The sequence below is a fragment of the Callithrix jacchus genome, chromosome 10, assembly GCF_049354715.1.
Source record: "Callithrix jacchus isolate 240 chromosome 10, calJac240_pri, whole genome shotgun sequence".
NCBI classification, from domain to species: domain Eukaryota; kingdom Metazoa; phylum Chordata; class Mammalia; order Primates; family Cebidae; genus Callithrix; species Callithrix jacchus.
Window position 1 is genome coordinate 10,406,256 of NC_133511.1, and position 15,371 is coordinate 10,421,626.

Here is a 15,371-nt window from a genome sequence, read left to right on the forward strand (position 1 = left end):
ACAGCAAGAGTATACCCATACACTTCAAACTACACCTTTTGAACACAGTGTTGACACTTACCACTTTGAGCTACATACATAAACATCTGCCTGACAATAAAGTTAATCATTTATCAACAAATAAATGATGCTGAGATAATTGGATAGCCACATACAAAAGAATAAAGTTGTACCCCTACTCAGACCTTATACAAAAATTAACTCAAAGACCTAAAAGTAACAGCTAAAAACTATAAGAATCTTAGAAGGAAACACAGGCATAATCTTGTCACCTTGGATGAGGCAGTGGCTTCTTCTTAATAGATATGACACCAAAAGTACAAGCTACAAAAGAAAAAAATCTAGACACTGTCAAGATTTAAAATTTCCATGCTTCAAAAGGCCTCATTAAGAAAGTGAAAAGACAACCCACGGAATGGGAAAACTTTTTTTGCAAATCATGTATCTGACAAGTGATTTGTATCTATTATAAAAAAATTACAATTCAATAATAAAGGCAAATTGCCCAATTAAAATGGGCAAAGGATATGCATATAGTCTTCCAAAGAAGATACACAAATTGCCAATAAGCATATGAAAAAATGCTCAACATAACTAGCCATCAGGGAACTGCAAATCAAAATTACAATGAAATACCACATCACACAGGATGAGTATAATAAAAAAAAATAGATAATTAGAAGTGTTGGTGAGGACTGGAGACTGGACTCTTACATACTGGCGGTGGAAATGAAAACTGGTACAGACACTTTGGAAAACATTTTGGCAGTTCTTCAAATGGTTAAACAGAGTTACCATATGAACCTGCAATTCTGCTCCTAGGTACATATCCAAGAGAAATAAAAACATATGTCTTCAAAATACTTGCACATGACTGCTCATAACAGCATTATTCATAATAGTAAAAAAGTGGCAACAACACCACTGCCAATCAACTGATGAATGGCTAAACAAAATGTGGTATATCTATATGATGAAATATTACTTGGCAATAAAAAGAAGTACTGATATATGCCACAACATAAGTGAACCTTGAAAACATTGTGCTAATTGAAAGAAATCATTACAAAAACCCATATATTATGATTTCATTTATATAAACTGCCCAGAAAAGGAAATCTATGGAGACTTAAAGTAGACTTGTGCTTGCCTAGAGTTTGGGGAGACAGGAGAATTGGGAAATGATAGCTAAGGGGGTTCAGTGTTTCTTTCTGAGGCAATGAAAATATTCTAAAATTGACTGTGGTGATGAATGTACAATTCTACGACTACACTAAAAGCCAATGAACATAACTTTAAGTGGGTGAATTGTATGGTATGCAAATTGATTTGGTTAATAACAAAGAAACCTAACTACCAAATTACTAAACCACTGGGTTTCAGCCCAGCAAACAAATTGATTTGGTTAATACCAAAGAAACCTAACTACCAAATTACTAAACTACTGGGCTCTAGCCCAGCAAACTGGTCCTTAGCCAGAAGTTATAATTTTCGTCTTATAACAATCATCTAAAGTACATGAAAATGGAAAATTATTTTTTTTACCCAATACTTTTTTTGTATAAAGTTTCAGTGGCTCTCCATTTGAGTTCTTCAGAGATACAAGGAATTTGCCTGCCTGCTCGTTTTATTTTTTAAAAAACTATATATTCATGTGCATGTGCATGTTTGTTACATCAGTATATGGTGTACTGGTGAGGATTGGGCTTCTAGCATATCCATTACCCAAATAGCGAACATTATATCTGATAGGTAGTTTTTCAACCCTTGCCACCTTCCCACGTGAGTCCTCCCTTTTGGAGTCTCCAGTGTTCATTACTTCCATTTTTGTGTTCATTTGTAGCCACTGTTAGGTTCCACTTATAAGTGAGAACATGTGGTATTTGATTGTCTGTTATGAGTTAGTTCACTGAGGATAATGGCCTCTAGGCTCCAATGTTGCAACAAAGAAAATGATTTAATTCTTTTTTTATGGCTGCATAGTATACCATGATGTATAATAAGTACCACATTTTATTTATCCAGTTAACTGTTGATGGGCACTTGGGTTGGCTCCATGACTTTGCTATTGTGAGTAATGCTGTAATGAACACAGAAATGCAGGTGTCTTTTTCTGTTTAGGTGTCTTTATAACATAATGATTTCTTTTCCTTTGGGTAGATAACCCGTAGTGGGATTGCAGGATTGAATGGTATTTCTAATTTTAGTTCTTTGAGAAATCGTCATACTGTTTCCATAGATGTTGAACTAATTTACATTCCCATCAATACTGTATAAGTGTTCCCTTTCTCCTCATCCATGCCAACATCTGTTGCTTTCTGGACTTTTTAGTAATGGACATTCTGATGGGTGCAAGATAATATCTTATTGTGTTTTAATTAGCATTTCTCTGATTAGTGATTTTTGAGCATTTTTTCATGTGCTTTTGGCCACATATTTTTTTGAGAAATATCTGTTCATGTCCTTTGCTCAGTTCTTAATGGAGCTGTTTTGTTCTTTCAGTTTCTTGTACACTCTGGATTTACAAGTTTCTCCATTAAAGTTTCTTTAATGGAGCTTGTTGAGTTCTTTCAGTTTATTTTAAGCTCTGGATACTAATTCTTTGTCAGAGGCATAATTTATGAATATTTTCTCCCATTCTATAGGTTGTTTACTTTTATTTCTTTTGCTTTGCAGAAGCTGTTTAATTAAATCCCATTTGTCTGTTTTTACGTTGCATTTGCCCAGTTTTTTTTTGTTGTTGTTGTTTGTTTGTTTTTTGAGATGGAGTCTCATTCTGTTGCCCAGGCTGGAGTGCAGCGGCATGATCTCAGCTCACTGCAATGTTTAGTTTCATTCTTCTGCATATGGCTAGCCAATTTTCCCAGCACAATTTATTGAATAGGATGTCCTTTCCTCATTGTTTATTTTTGTTGACTTTGTTGAAGATAAGTTGGTTGTAGGTATATGACTTTATTTCTGGGTTCTCTATTCTGTTCCATTGATCTATATGTCTATTTTTGTACCAGGACATGCTGTTTCAGTTGCCACAGCCCTCCATTATAATTTGAAGTCAGGTAATATGATGCCGCTGGATTTGTTCTTTTTGCTTAGGGTGGTTTTGGCTATTTGGGTTCTTTTTTTGGTTCCATGTGAACTTTAGAATTTTTTTCCTAATTGTGTGAAAAATGAAATTGGTAAGTTGATAGAGATTGCATTGACTCTGTAGATTGCCTTGAAGAGTATGGTCATTTTAATGATACTGATTCTTCCAATTCATGAGCATGGGATGTTTTCCCATGTATTTCATCTACAGTTTCTTTCATCAGCCTATTTTGTTAAAGGTTTTTATCAGGAAGGATGTTGGATTTTATGGAATGCCTTTTCTGCATCTATTAAGATGATAGTATGCTTTTTTGTTTTTAGTTCTGTGTATGTGGTAAAACACATTTACTAATTTGTAGATACTGAATGATGGTTCAGATTGCATCCCTGGAATAAAACCCACTTGATCATGATAAATTATCTCCTTTATGTGCTATTGGATTTGGTTTGCTAGTATTTTGTGCAGGATTTCAGCATCTATGTTCATCAGGGATATTGGCCTATAGTTTTCTTTTTCTGTTTTATCCTTCTCTGATTTTGGTAACAGGGAGATACTGGTTTCATAGAATAAATTAGGAAAGAATCCCTTCTCATTGATTTTTTTAGGAATTTCAGTAAGATTGAGTACAAGCTCTTTGTACGTTTGATGAAATTCAGTTGTGGGGCCGGGTGTGGTGGCTCAAGCCTGTAATCCCAGCACTTTGGGAGGCTGAGGCGGGTGGATCACGAGGTCGAGAGATCGAGACCAACCTGGTCAACATGGTGAAACCCCGTCTCTACTAAAATACAAGAAATTAGCTGGGCATGGTGGCACGTGCCTGTAATCCCGGCTACTCAGGAGGCTGAGGCAGGAGAATTGCCTGGGCCCAGGAGGCAGAGGTTGCGGTGAGCCGAGATCGCGCCATTGCACTCCAGCCTGGGTAACAAGAGCGAAACTCCGTCTCAAAAAAAAAAAAAAAAAAAAAAAATCAGTTGTGAATCTGTCTAGTCCTGGGCTTTTGTTGACATTGTTAGAAAATTTGTATTACTAATTCAATTTCATTACTCATTATTGGTCTGTTTAGAATTTCTATTTCTTGCTGGTTCCATCTTGTAGGGTTGTATATTTCCAGGAATTTATCCACCTGCTCTAGATTTTCTAGTTGATATGCATAGAGGTGTTTGTAGTAGTCTGTGATGATCTTTTGTATCTCTGTGTTATCAACTGTAACACCACCTTTATCATTTCTGCTTGTACTTATTTGAATTTTCTTTTTTTTTTTCTTGGTTAATCTAGCCAGCAGTCTGTCATGTTTGTTTACCTTTCAAATAACCAATGTTTTGTTTCATTGATCCTTCAAGTCATTTTTTTTGTCTCAATCTCATGTACTTCTGCTCTAATCTTTGTTATTTCTTTTTTGTGCTAGCTTTGGGTTCCAACTGGTCTTATTTTTCTAGTTGCTTGAGGTGTGACATTAAGTTGTAACTTTAAGATCTTTCTTTTTGATGTAGGTATTTAAAGCTATAAACTTTCCTCTTACTTCTGTTTTTGCTGTATCCCAGAGGTTTTGATATGTTGTGTCTCTATTTTCATTTGTTTTGAAATTTGTTTTTGATTTCTTAATTACATTGTTTACCCAAAGGTCATTCAGGAGCAAGGTGTTTAGTTTTCATGTAGTGAGTGGTTATGAGAGTTCCTCTTGGTATTGATTTACAATTTTACTCCACTATAGTCTAGGAGATACTTGATGTGATTTTGATTTTTTTAAAAATTTATTTTAATGGTTAAGCAAATGGTTGATAAAAGAGAATGTTTCATGGAGAGCTGAGAAAAATGTATATTGTGTGGTTGTTGGCTAGAATGTTCTGTAAATGTTTTTAGGTCCATTTGGTCTACTGTTCAGTTTAAGTCCAGAGTTTCTTTGTTGATTTTCTGCCTTGATGATCTGTCTAGTGATATTACTGGGGTTGTTGAAGTCCCCCACTATTACTGTATTACTATCTGTGTTTTCTTAGGTGTAGTTGTATTTGTTTTATGAATCTGAGTGTTATGGTGTTAAGTGCATATATATATTTAAGATAGTTAAATCTTCTTGTATTGAAAATTTCATTATATAATGCTCTTATTTGTCCTTTTTTTCCCACTATTGTTGTTTTAACGTCTATTTGATATGGGGATGGCTACTTCTGCTCCCTTTTGTTTTCCATTTTCTTGACATATCTTTTCTTACTTCCTGTCTATTGTGATTTGCCACCATTACTCTCCTATGCCTCCAGCGTCCTCCTTAGGGTTTTCACAGAGTAAACTCTCATTAGTTGTGTATTAAGTGAATGAATTAACATATCCATCCTATATCTGAGACTCTAAGATGGTAATACAAGTGTGCCTATGTAGAAAAATGAAGTTGTAAACAGGTAACTGAAAAAAATTTTGTTGTTTTATTTTCAACAATGCAGAAAATGCTTTTTATATAAAAACCTGTATGTAGACTCTCACTGGAATTTTAATTACTGACAGCCAAGACATATAGTACGATTTCTGGAACCTCTATATCACTCTGAATCTGGTCATTATTAGTTCTCACAGAGATTAAAGAAAAATAAAGCAAATCAAAAGGAAGGAACAGGATGAATGATTAAAGTTGAAGGTGAACTGCAATTTTTCATGCTTTGTTTTCTTTCAGTCACTTTATGAGGGAAAAAAATCAAGCATTTCAGTTGAATTCAAGTGAAATGATGTTGAAGTCACTTTCAAGCATTTAAGCATAGAATTAAAAAGAGGGAACCAGGAAAGCTTTCATAGAACTCTAAATTTTCAAGGCTAGAAAAAATAAGTCATACAATTTACAAATTCGCTTATTCAAACTTGACTACTAATTCCTTACTCTAAATTTTCAAGGCTAGAAAAAATAAGTCATACAATTTACAAATTTGCTTATTCAAACTTGACTACTAATTCCTTTGTGGCTAGTCTGTGGGATTTAGTGAGCATTAAACTATTTCTGGTCTTCCTTACACGCCTATAGCATTTACTTGTGGAGACATATCCAAGCCACTGAACAATTTATACTTCAAAGGCCCTGGCTCTGTAAAGGAAAAAGAGAATTACTTTTCACCTTGCACCTTGCTTCTGGGTCTTACTGTAACAACAAGGTTTTGACCACTAGGTAAGCTGAAGCTTCCTGCTATTGTCAGTTTGGTCTGTGATAAGTATGATCTCCTATTTACCTATAAATCATCCCAACCAGACCAGTTCAAACATTTAAATAAAACGTAATCACAGTACAGACTATTGTAAATGAATATAAGTTCCTTTCTGAAGTTAAGAAAGAAATGATTTTACTTTTCAGCTCCTTCCTATTTCCGCAGGACTATTACCACTTTGAAACACAATAATAAATGTGATAATCTATGTAATGCAGAAGAATGGGCACTAGACTAGGAGACATTGGATCTTAATTATGGACCTTAGTCCTACCAATTAATTTCTTAGATTTTCTCTAAAATGGACATCATACCTGCCCTACTCACCACAAATTATACACACACACACACACACACATATATACATATATACATATATATGAAAGTCTTCTGAAATGAAAAGCACTATGATAATGTAACATACACAGTAAACTTTAAAGTGCTTAAGTGCTGTACATAAATAAATATAAGGATATTAGAATTTCCCTTATAAATTATTCTTTGTTTCTTTGCTTCCATTCCCACACATGCAGGATTCTGGAGCATTGCTACAGGCCTTCAAGTTGGTTGGATTTTTTTCCTTTGGCAAAGTTTCCAGTTTCAACCTTTGATCACAGTAATCTTTAAGTAGCAACCTGGAGTAGGTAGAATCAATCACCAATGTTCTCTGCCTAATAGTCTCTTATAGGGCAGGGCTCCACTACATTTTTCACATAATGGTCCATACAAAATGATGTTATTTGTACAACCTTAACACACTATGATAAACAAAGGGGCACCCTGGCTCTCTAGTATCCATTCACTTGCCTGAAGGCCAAGGGCTAAATTTGTCAGACACATCTGCAACAGTTAGAAAGCTCTGCCTTACAGTAGCCCCTCATTGTCCTCAATGCAGAGGGGAAAAGTACTATGATCAAATCCTAAAACCATAATGGTAAAAAACAGACTATATCAAATAAGAATAAAAAGCAGATCCAAGTCTATCTAGATTCAGACATAGTGTTACCTGGTAATGGCTACTGTTAAAGCTGAGGTTCAAAAGAGAGATAGAAGGGGAAATAAAAACACTCTCCTAGGTGTAAATTAGGACTCAGGTAAATAAGGAAAGCAAAAGGCCACAGAGCAGCTGCGTTTTCCAGATCTTTGATATGTGAGCTGATGTGGGCACACATACGTTCCATTTTCAGAGTCCACACACAAGAGACCAGACATCCAAAAACAAGTTTTACATTTCAGTTGTGTCATGTGACAGGTGTCTGTCATAATTAGGTCAAGGCTTCTCTCAGCACACCACTGACCTACAGTGCTGATGAGGCTATTTCTGCTGTCAGTTAGATGTTTCTAACATAAACTTGTCCTAGATAAAGAAAATAAGACTGAAACAAAATATAAAATAAACTGTGCTGTATTGCCAGCAAGCCTCATTATTGATGGCTGACCAAAGGCAATCATCTCTGCTCCCTTTCCAGCCTCCTACATTGTGGCAGAGTCTCCCATAAGTAAACAAAAGCTGAAAATCAAGCCTATCCTAGTTTGCTTCAGAAAACTGTTATAGTTGCCACTACCAAATTGAGCATTCTATCTGCAGACTTTCTGCACACATCAGGACCTTTAGAATCCCTGTGATCCTAAACACTTGAAGTAACAACAGAACGAGAGAGCAAACTTTTCCTTCAATGAACGTTTACTTTAAAGGTTTTTACCAAATGCTCTGAAGACATAAGGGGTATGAAGCTCCACTGAATCATAATAAAAAAGATACATATTTCTTCAAAGCACTGTGCATATTATGAGTATACAAGTGTTATGTACACACACATAACTTTGATGTTATATCCCTATTTTTGTGATACTTATATTTTAGTGGCAATTTAAATTGAAACCCAGTATATTTTCAGCTACAGACACCTTCTAGGAAGGCAAGTTTTACAATTACTTATTTTTGTTAAGTTGTATGTAGTCCTATAAGATATAACATGCCTTTACCTTGAAAAGAATAGCCACCAAGTCCTGAATGGAAAAATAAAAATTGTTAAAGAATTCAGAAATCTAAGTTATTGATTGGAAAGGATTTTATTTCTGTAGGTTCCATCAGTTTTCTCACTTCTCCCCCATCTACCGAACATGTCCCACCTTTTGCCCTGTAGCCCTTTCACCAAATCATAACCTGGGAGAATGCTGAAGGCACAGAGGGTGATAAATTGCTTCATGACAAGCTTCACTTTAGAACTAAAAGCAACAACTGCACTAACTATTTAGGTATCTGTGACTTGTGAACTTTCAGTCTATGAATTACAACTGCCTATTTTAACTTAAGGGACTCAATCTTTAAAATTGATAATCACTTTTTACACATGGATAAGAAGAATATCCTTAACTTTTTTTTCATAAAATTGTATCATAGTCTATGAACTGTAGAGTCACAGAAATTCATTTTTCTTCTGCCGTGGTAAAATGCACTATTGTATTCAAATTTTAAGTAAGAATAACTATGAACAAAAAGTTTTTTTCCCCCAGACTCAAGATTTGTGATATAAAAGTTAACTGAATTGAAAGAGTTTCAACTCGATTTCCACATGACTTTCCATAGTGGAATCATCTGGGGCTTAGGATTCAGCGCACCCACACATAACTTTGAAATATACTCTTCTGAGTTTGTCTGTAGAATGAATATGCCATGCTTTCCAATAGCAAGCAAGGCTGAGGTACCAGCATAGAGATCAGGCCTGGCTAAAAGCCCTTGAAATACATCTGCCTTGTACAAAACATCTGAAAATGTCAGACACCAAGGCATAAAAATCACCAAAGTAATTAGACCAGTGATTGTATCACTGATTATCACTATAAGTCAATGTTTACCAAATATTTACCTAATGGTAGCAGTGAACATAGTAGACAGAGAGGGTAGAAACACTACTCTCCAAAGAATGTATAATCTTTTTTTAATTGAGAAAAGCCCCACAACTGTACTCCTCTTAGCTGATTATGTATAATTCAAACCTACTCTACACTGTATCTTATGTTACAAACAATAACAAATGCAGCAATAGTCTCACTGAAAAGATAAATGGTCTTGGAAGAACTGGGTTCAAATTCCGGTTTTGCCACTTACTACACTATAGCCTTGACATAGTTCAGTTTCTTCCTTAGGAAAAAATTAATACCCACCTCATATAATTGATGTGTTTTAAATACAGTTTAGCATTCACTTAAAGAGGTTTTAAAATTTTCTTTACTCTTCCGTAAGTTATAGCTAACCCTTGTATTTTTATTCAAGTTCCTGCCTCATGATCTTTGATATTTATGGCTTCCAGTGATGACTGCTTTACGGGATGGTATACATTCATATGCATGTACATGTTCTGATGTTAAATTTTAAAACTCAAACTCCTTTTGTTGCTTTACACCTACTCCTGAACTTTTGGGGAAGTGTTTTCCTTTCCTTTTTTTTTTTTTAAATAATATATATTTTATTGCACTTTAGGTTCTGGGATATATGTGAAGAATATGCACGATTGTTGCATAGGTACATATACGGCAATGTGGTTTGCTGCCTCCATCCCCATCATCTATATCTGGCATTTCTCCCCAACTCCCTACCGCCTGCTGTCCCTCCCTTAGTTCCATCACAGACCCCAGTGTGTGATGCTCCCCTCCCTAGGTCCATGTGTTCTCATTGTTCAACACCTGCCTATGAGTGAGAACATGCGGTGTTTGATTTTCTGTTCTTGTGTCAGTTTGCTGAGAATGATGGTTTCCAGGTTCATCCATGTCCCTACAAAGGACATGAACTCATCATTTTTGATGGCTGCAGGGAAGTGTTTTCATTTACCTTTCATGATCCATAAAAACTAACCCTGCGAGATGTGCAGTATATGGGTTATTACCCCATTTTACAGACAAAGAAACAAAGTCCAATCCGAAGTTCAGAGGTCACATGAGGGACATCAGAGGCCATTCCTGATTAATCTCATCTTATTTTTATAATTCCAGGGTATTCCTCACCAAAACAATCTCATGTATCTAATTTCATACAATTTATTTTATGAGTAACACCAGAGAACAACTGAGTAGGATACTAAGTTTAACTATAGGCATAATATTTTTCTCAGCATTGAAGAGTAAAACTAAAGCTCACTCACTAAGATGTTTAATTCATGCCCCAGTATAAGACACAAACATGGTCCAAGTTAGCCCTCGGGGTGTTCTACCATGAGGTGTTATAAACAGATTTGGACCCAGAGAATTAGAAAGAAAAGGCAGAATAACGTTGACAACAGCAGCTGCTACATTCAAAAATGTTAGAGCTATTTTAAAATTATTTTCCCTTGTCTGGCTTTCCGGGCCTGTAAGTCTCTTTTCCCTAATTGAACACTCATCCTATTTAAAGAGTTTCCAATTAGTATGTGAAACCAAAAGGTCAGAGTATTTGAGTCTGATACAAATCATTCCTAACAAAAATGATTCTAATATATGCTTCCACTTCATTAAAACTGTTCTGTGAAAATGTGGGTATCTTTAAGGATGTATTATTCCAGAATAATTGAAAGGATTGTCTATGCTTTCTCTATATGTGATTATAGTTTAGAATCCAATTTTTAGGAATTACTGTACAAATTTATTGTATATTCTTTCGAAGTGCTTCAGTGATAGAAAATCTTTGTCTTCTGAAAGTGGATTTGATTTTTGGAAACAGTGAAATCCTCTGAATAGTGAGTAAAAGTGAGTGATCTAGTTAGGCAATTCTGCTTGAGATTAAAATAACAAATGTGGCTATAAAATAAAGAGACTGACTTCATATACAGCATCTATGCACTAGCTCCTCAAACATACCTATCTCAGGACCTTTGAACTGACTGCTCCCACTTCCTGGAATTTTTTTATACCAGTCTTTTTAAGCCATAAAAGGGTTAAGGGACACTTAAAAGAGGCCTTCCCTGAACACCCTAATGCAGAATGGTCTAGCTCAACAACCATATTTGTCTAATTCAGGGTTATGCTTGTTCCTTTTGATAACAGTTAACACCATTTATTATTATTTATTATTATTATTATTTTGGTCTCTCCCTCTGAACTGTGCTGTCCAATACAGTAGCCAGTAGACACATGTGGCTCTTTAGACTTAAATTCAAATTGATTATAATTAAGAAGCTTACAGAAAAAAAGGACAAATTGTACTTCACCAAAAATAAGAAGTTCTATTCTTTTGAAAGACACAATTAAGAAACTAAAAAAGACAAGTCTGGGAGAAAACACAAAGCTGGGCAAAATATTTGGATACCTCATCAAAGATAACATATGGATGACAAATAAGCACATGAAAACATGCTCAACATCACTTGTCATTGAGGAAATGCAAATCAAAGCCATTAGATACCACTTTACATGTACTAGGATGACTGTAATCAAAAAGGCAGATAATAAGTGCTGTGAAAATTTGGAGAAGTTGGACCCATATACACTGCCCGGGGGAATATAAAACCACTTTGGAAAAGACAACTGGACAGCTTCTTAAAAGGTTAAATATATACCTAAAATATGACTAAGCTATTCCACATCTAAGTATTTACTCCCCAAAAATGAAGTCCCTGCAAAGACTTGTACATGAATGGTCACAGCAATTTTATCTGTAATAGCCTAAAACTGGAAATAATCCAAAATGCCCAACAACAGATGAATGGATAAATTGTGGTCTATCCACATGATGGAATACTGCTCAGCAATGAAATGAACTACTGAAACATGCAAAACCATGAGTGAATCTCAAAGTAATTGTATTGAATGAAACAAGTCAGACAAAAAAGAATATAAAGTATGATTACATTTACATAAAATCTTTGAAAATATGAATTAACCAACTAACGGAAAATAGACTTGCCTGGAAATGGGGAGGGAATTAAGGAATTAGAAAGGAACACGAGGAAACTTTGGGTGTGACAGACATGTTCCTTGCCTTAACTGTGGAGGTGGTTTCAGAAGTACATGTATGTATGTCAAAACTTATAGATTTACTTTAAATATGTGCAGTTTACTGTATGCCACTTATACAAGTGGTTGGAGAATATGTAAACAAGCGGGGAAGCATAGATGAGGTGGGAGATGTAGACAGGGCCAAGGAAAGGGGTCTGAATTTTTTTTATAAATGTGATGAAAAGCCACTGCAGGATTTTAAGCAGGTGAGCAATATGATTAATTTACATGTTAAAAGATTATTTTGGTGCTAAGTGGTGACTGGATCAAAGAAGGGCAAGAAAAATGTTAGGCAAGTTTGGAAATTTCTCCAAAGGTACAAGTGCGAGATGGCGGCTTGGCTTTGACTACACTGGCAACAGTGCAAATGAAGTGGAGAAATTCAAGACACATTTGGATTGACAGTAGCTTCTTTGACGGATTGGTTGGTGCAGAGGGAGGAAATGAGTTGAAAATAAACCCTAGAGTTTTGGCTTGAACAACTGGGACACAAAGGTATGAATTACAATTATAGGGAAACTGCAAACAGTAAGGGCTAACATTTATTAGCTGCCTATTATATGTCATTATTCACTGAATTTCACATTTCATCTTCCCAACAATGTTGGAAAGGTAGGTACTGGTTTGTTAATGTGTGAACCGAAGTTTCAAAACAAATTACAGCATCTTAGGGATAGCGGCTATGATGAGTAAAAAGAATGTGGGAAAAGAGCGAAGCAACCCTTCATTTATTGCACAAGTATTTCTTGAAAAATATAATAAAGCTCCTCTGTAATGCTTCCCCCCTTTGGCAGTGAGTGTCACCCTTAGTAAAAAAGGAAGAAAATTGTTGAGAAAACTAAATCTTTGATTTTCTTCCAATTCCTTACGTCTACAAAAAGAAAATGATTTAAGTTTTAAAATTTATGTCAGTAAATGTAGGGCTAGCCTGATAAATTCACGTTTTATTTGGGAAGACTTGATTACACACACACACACACACACACTCCCTCCATCTCCGAAGGAGAAAAGCGACAAGGACAAACCGCAGCGCCAATACATCAAAGGCCCAACTGGCACTACAGACCATACATCATCAAGTTCACGGACACCTCTAGATGGCTCCGTGACACAGTCAGGTCCTTGGGAACTCCCACACATTTCTATACTAGCAACAAGGATCGTCTCTCTTCAACTGACCTCTAGCCAACCTAAGTTCCTGGTGGGAGGATTTATGAAAGGCAGCAAAACCAGGACAAGCAGGGAACCTGCGTAAACCCTTTAAATCGCTAATGATGCAAATGCAATCCCTTAAGATATTTCTTAAGGAAAAGCTAGAAGATGCCTCTAATCGCAACTTGTTTCCAGGAAAGCTGGAAGGGTACCACTAAGACAAGGAAAAAAATAAAAAGGCCAAATATCGGAGCATCTTATGCGGGGAGTGGGGGGGGGGGGTCGGGGGCGAGGAGGCGGGGAATAGGCAGGCAGGACTAGAAACATCCAAATCAATTCCTTAGGGAGCTGAACGGCCGAGGCTGGCAGCTCGCGACCCACGTGCACTTGCTCAGGGAACCGTTCCAATGAAACCTGACCCGGATCGGAATCCTCCCAGAGCACCGCGGCCGTGTTTATCAGAATGGAACGCTACAAGTTGTCGCCTGCATCCCTCCTCCCAGCTTTGACAGGGAACACGCGCTGCCCCCACGCCCACACCGACACCCGGCTCCCTCTCCAGCCTGGCCAGAGTCCCAGAGGCCAGGGGACCGGCGCAGGGAGGAGGTCCCCGCCTCAGCCCTCAGGACCCCCAGCCACAGCCCACCGCCCCCAGCTGCCCGGTTACAGGCCCAGCCAACCTCCGTGTCCCGGTCCTGCCGACCGTTAGCGTCCACAGCCGCCCCTCCAACTGTGACCCCACCTCGGAAACCCGGAATCATCCAGGGCCCCAATGTAGGGGGGGGCAGGAACCCGCCTATACCTGCGCCCCGAAAACTGCCAGGGGGCAGCCGCGCCTCGGCGTGCAGGTGAGGGGCAGAGCCCACAGGCGCCGCAGCCCCGCCGCCTACCTTCTTCAGCGCCGGCTGCCGCTCCCGGGCAGACATCCCCGGCCCCGACTTCGGAGCTGACCCCGCCAAAGGGCAGTGCTCGCCCAGGCCACTTCGGGGGGCCCAGGGGCACGGCCGGGGGTGGGAGAAAGGTGATCCCCCCACACCCGCCCGCGCGCCTCGACTGAGGGAGGAGCCGGGCTGCCGATCCCGCGGCGGATGGAGACGGGCGGGAGGCTGCGGGGTCGCTCGGGGGAAGCTTAAGGCTCTAGAAACGCCGAAGCGGGCGCTCCGCGGGGGGTAGACAGCGCTGCCAGTCGTCGCCGGCGGGAAGTGTCCTGGGACTCGCGTTAGGGGCCGCGAGCCTGGAGCGTCAAATCTCCGCGGCGTCCGCCTCGCGCGGTGCCGTGGCGGGCGCGGAGGGCGCGCGCCGGGAGTGGGGGCTGCGGCGGCGGAGGGCACGGGCCCCCGCTCAGCGTCCTCACCTTCTTGGTGCCGCTGCCTCCCGCGAGCCGAGACACTCCTGTCAGGGAAGAGGAGCGCCCCGGCTGTCCCCCGAGAGTCTCCTGCTGGGGGGACATCGCTTCCATGAAGGAAATCTTCCAGTAAATCCCAGCGCAGGAGGAGGCTACGCGGTCATGTCCGCGGGCGGCCGGCCGGAGGGGCGAGGACGCGCTCAGGCAAGGAGCCGAGCTCCGGGTGCGGGACGCGCGCCTCCCGTCGGGGCCATGTACCTCCGCCTGCGCTCGGCACCGCGGGCTGGAGGCAGATGCAGCGGCGACGGCCCGTCAGCGCCGCGGCCCGCCCCCTCCGCCCCCGGCGCAGGGAATGGGAAGCCCGCCTCGGGCCCGCCCCCTCCGCTGTGAGTTCGGGGTGGAGGAGGCCCGCCCGCAGCCCTCCTCTGCGCTCCTCGGGCCTGGGCCCTCCTCGCCGCGTCCCGGCCTTCGGCGCACGGGGCGGGCGTCTCTCTACCTATGTCGGCGCACGGGGCGGGCGTCTCTCTATGTGTTTGTGCACCGGCCGCAGGCTGATCTTCTCGGTCCGTGACTGCGCGTGGGTGCAGCCCGCAGGAGCTCACCGGCCTGTGTCACGCACGGGGCCCTCTAGTGCACG

At 39.7% G+C, this 15,371-nt stretch overlaps 1 protein-coding gene across 6 annotated transcripts in view; it reads right to left on the reverse strand.

The window, feature by feature from the left end:
* The window catches only part of ARHGAP20 (Rho GTPase activating protein 20), a 125,807-nt gene extending 110,788 nt beyond the window's left edge, over nt 1-15,019 (reverse strand). For 2 of the 6 annotated variants that reach the window (XM_009006745.5, XM_009006744.4), the window contains exon 1: nt 14,744-15,019. In XM_009006745.5, the coding sequence (XP_009004993.1) occupies nt 14,744-14,848 (105 nt within the window). In that variant the 5' untranslated portion in view covers nt 14,849-15,019. Of the gene's footprint in view, nt 1-14,069; nt 14,117-14,191; nt 14,213-14,279 lie in introns of those variants that run through there. The other 4 variants (XM_035264482.3, XM_009006746.4, XM_035264481.3 and 1 more) reach the window with 3 other exon arrangements.
* Between the last annotated feature and the right edge of the window lie 352 nt (nt 15,020-15,371).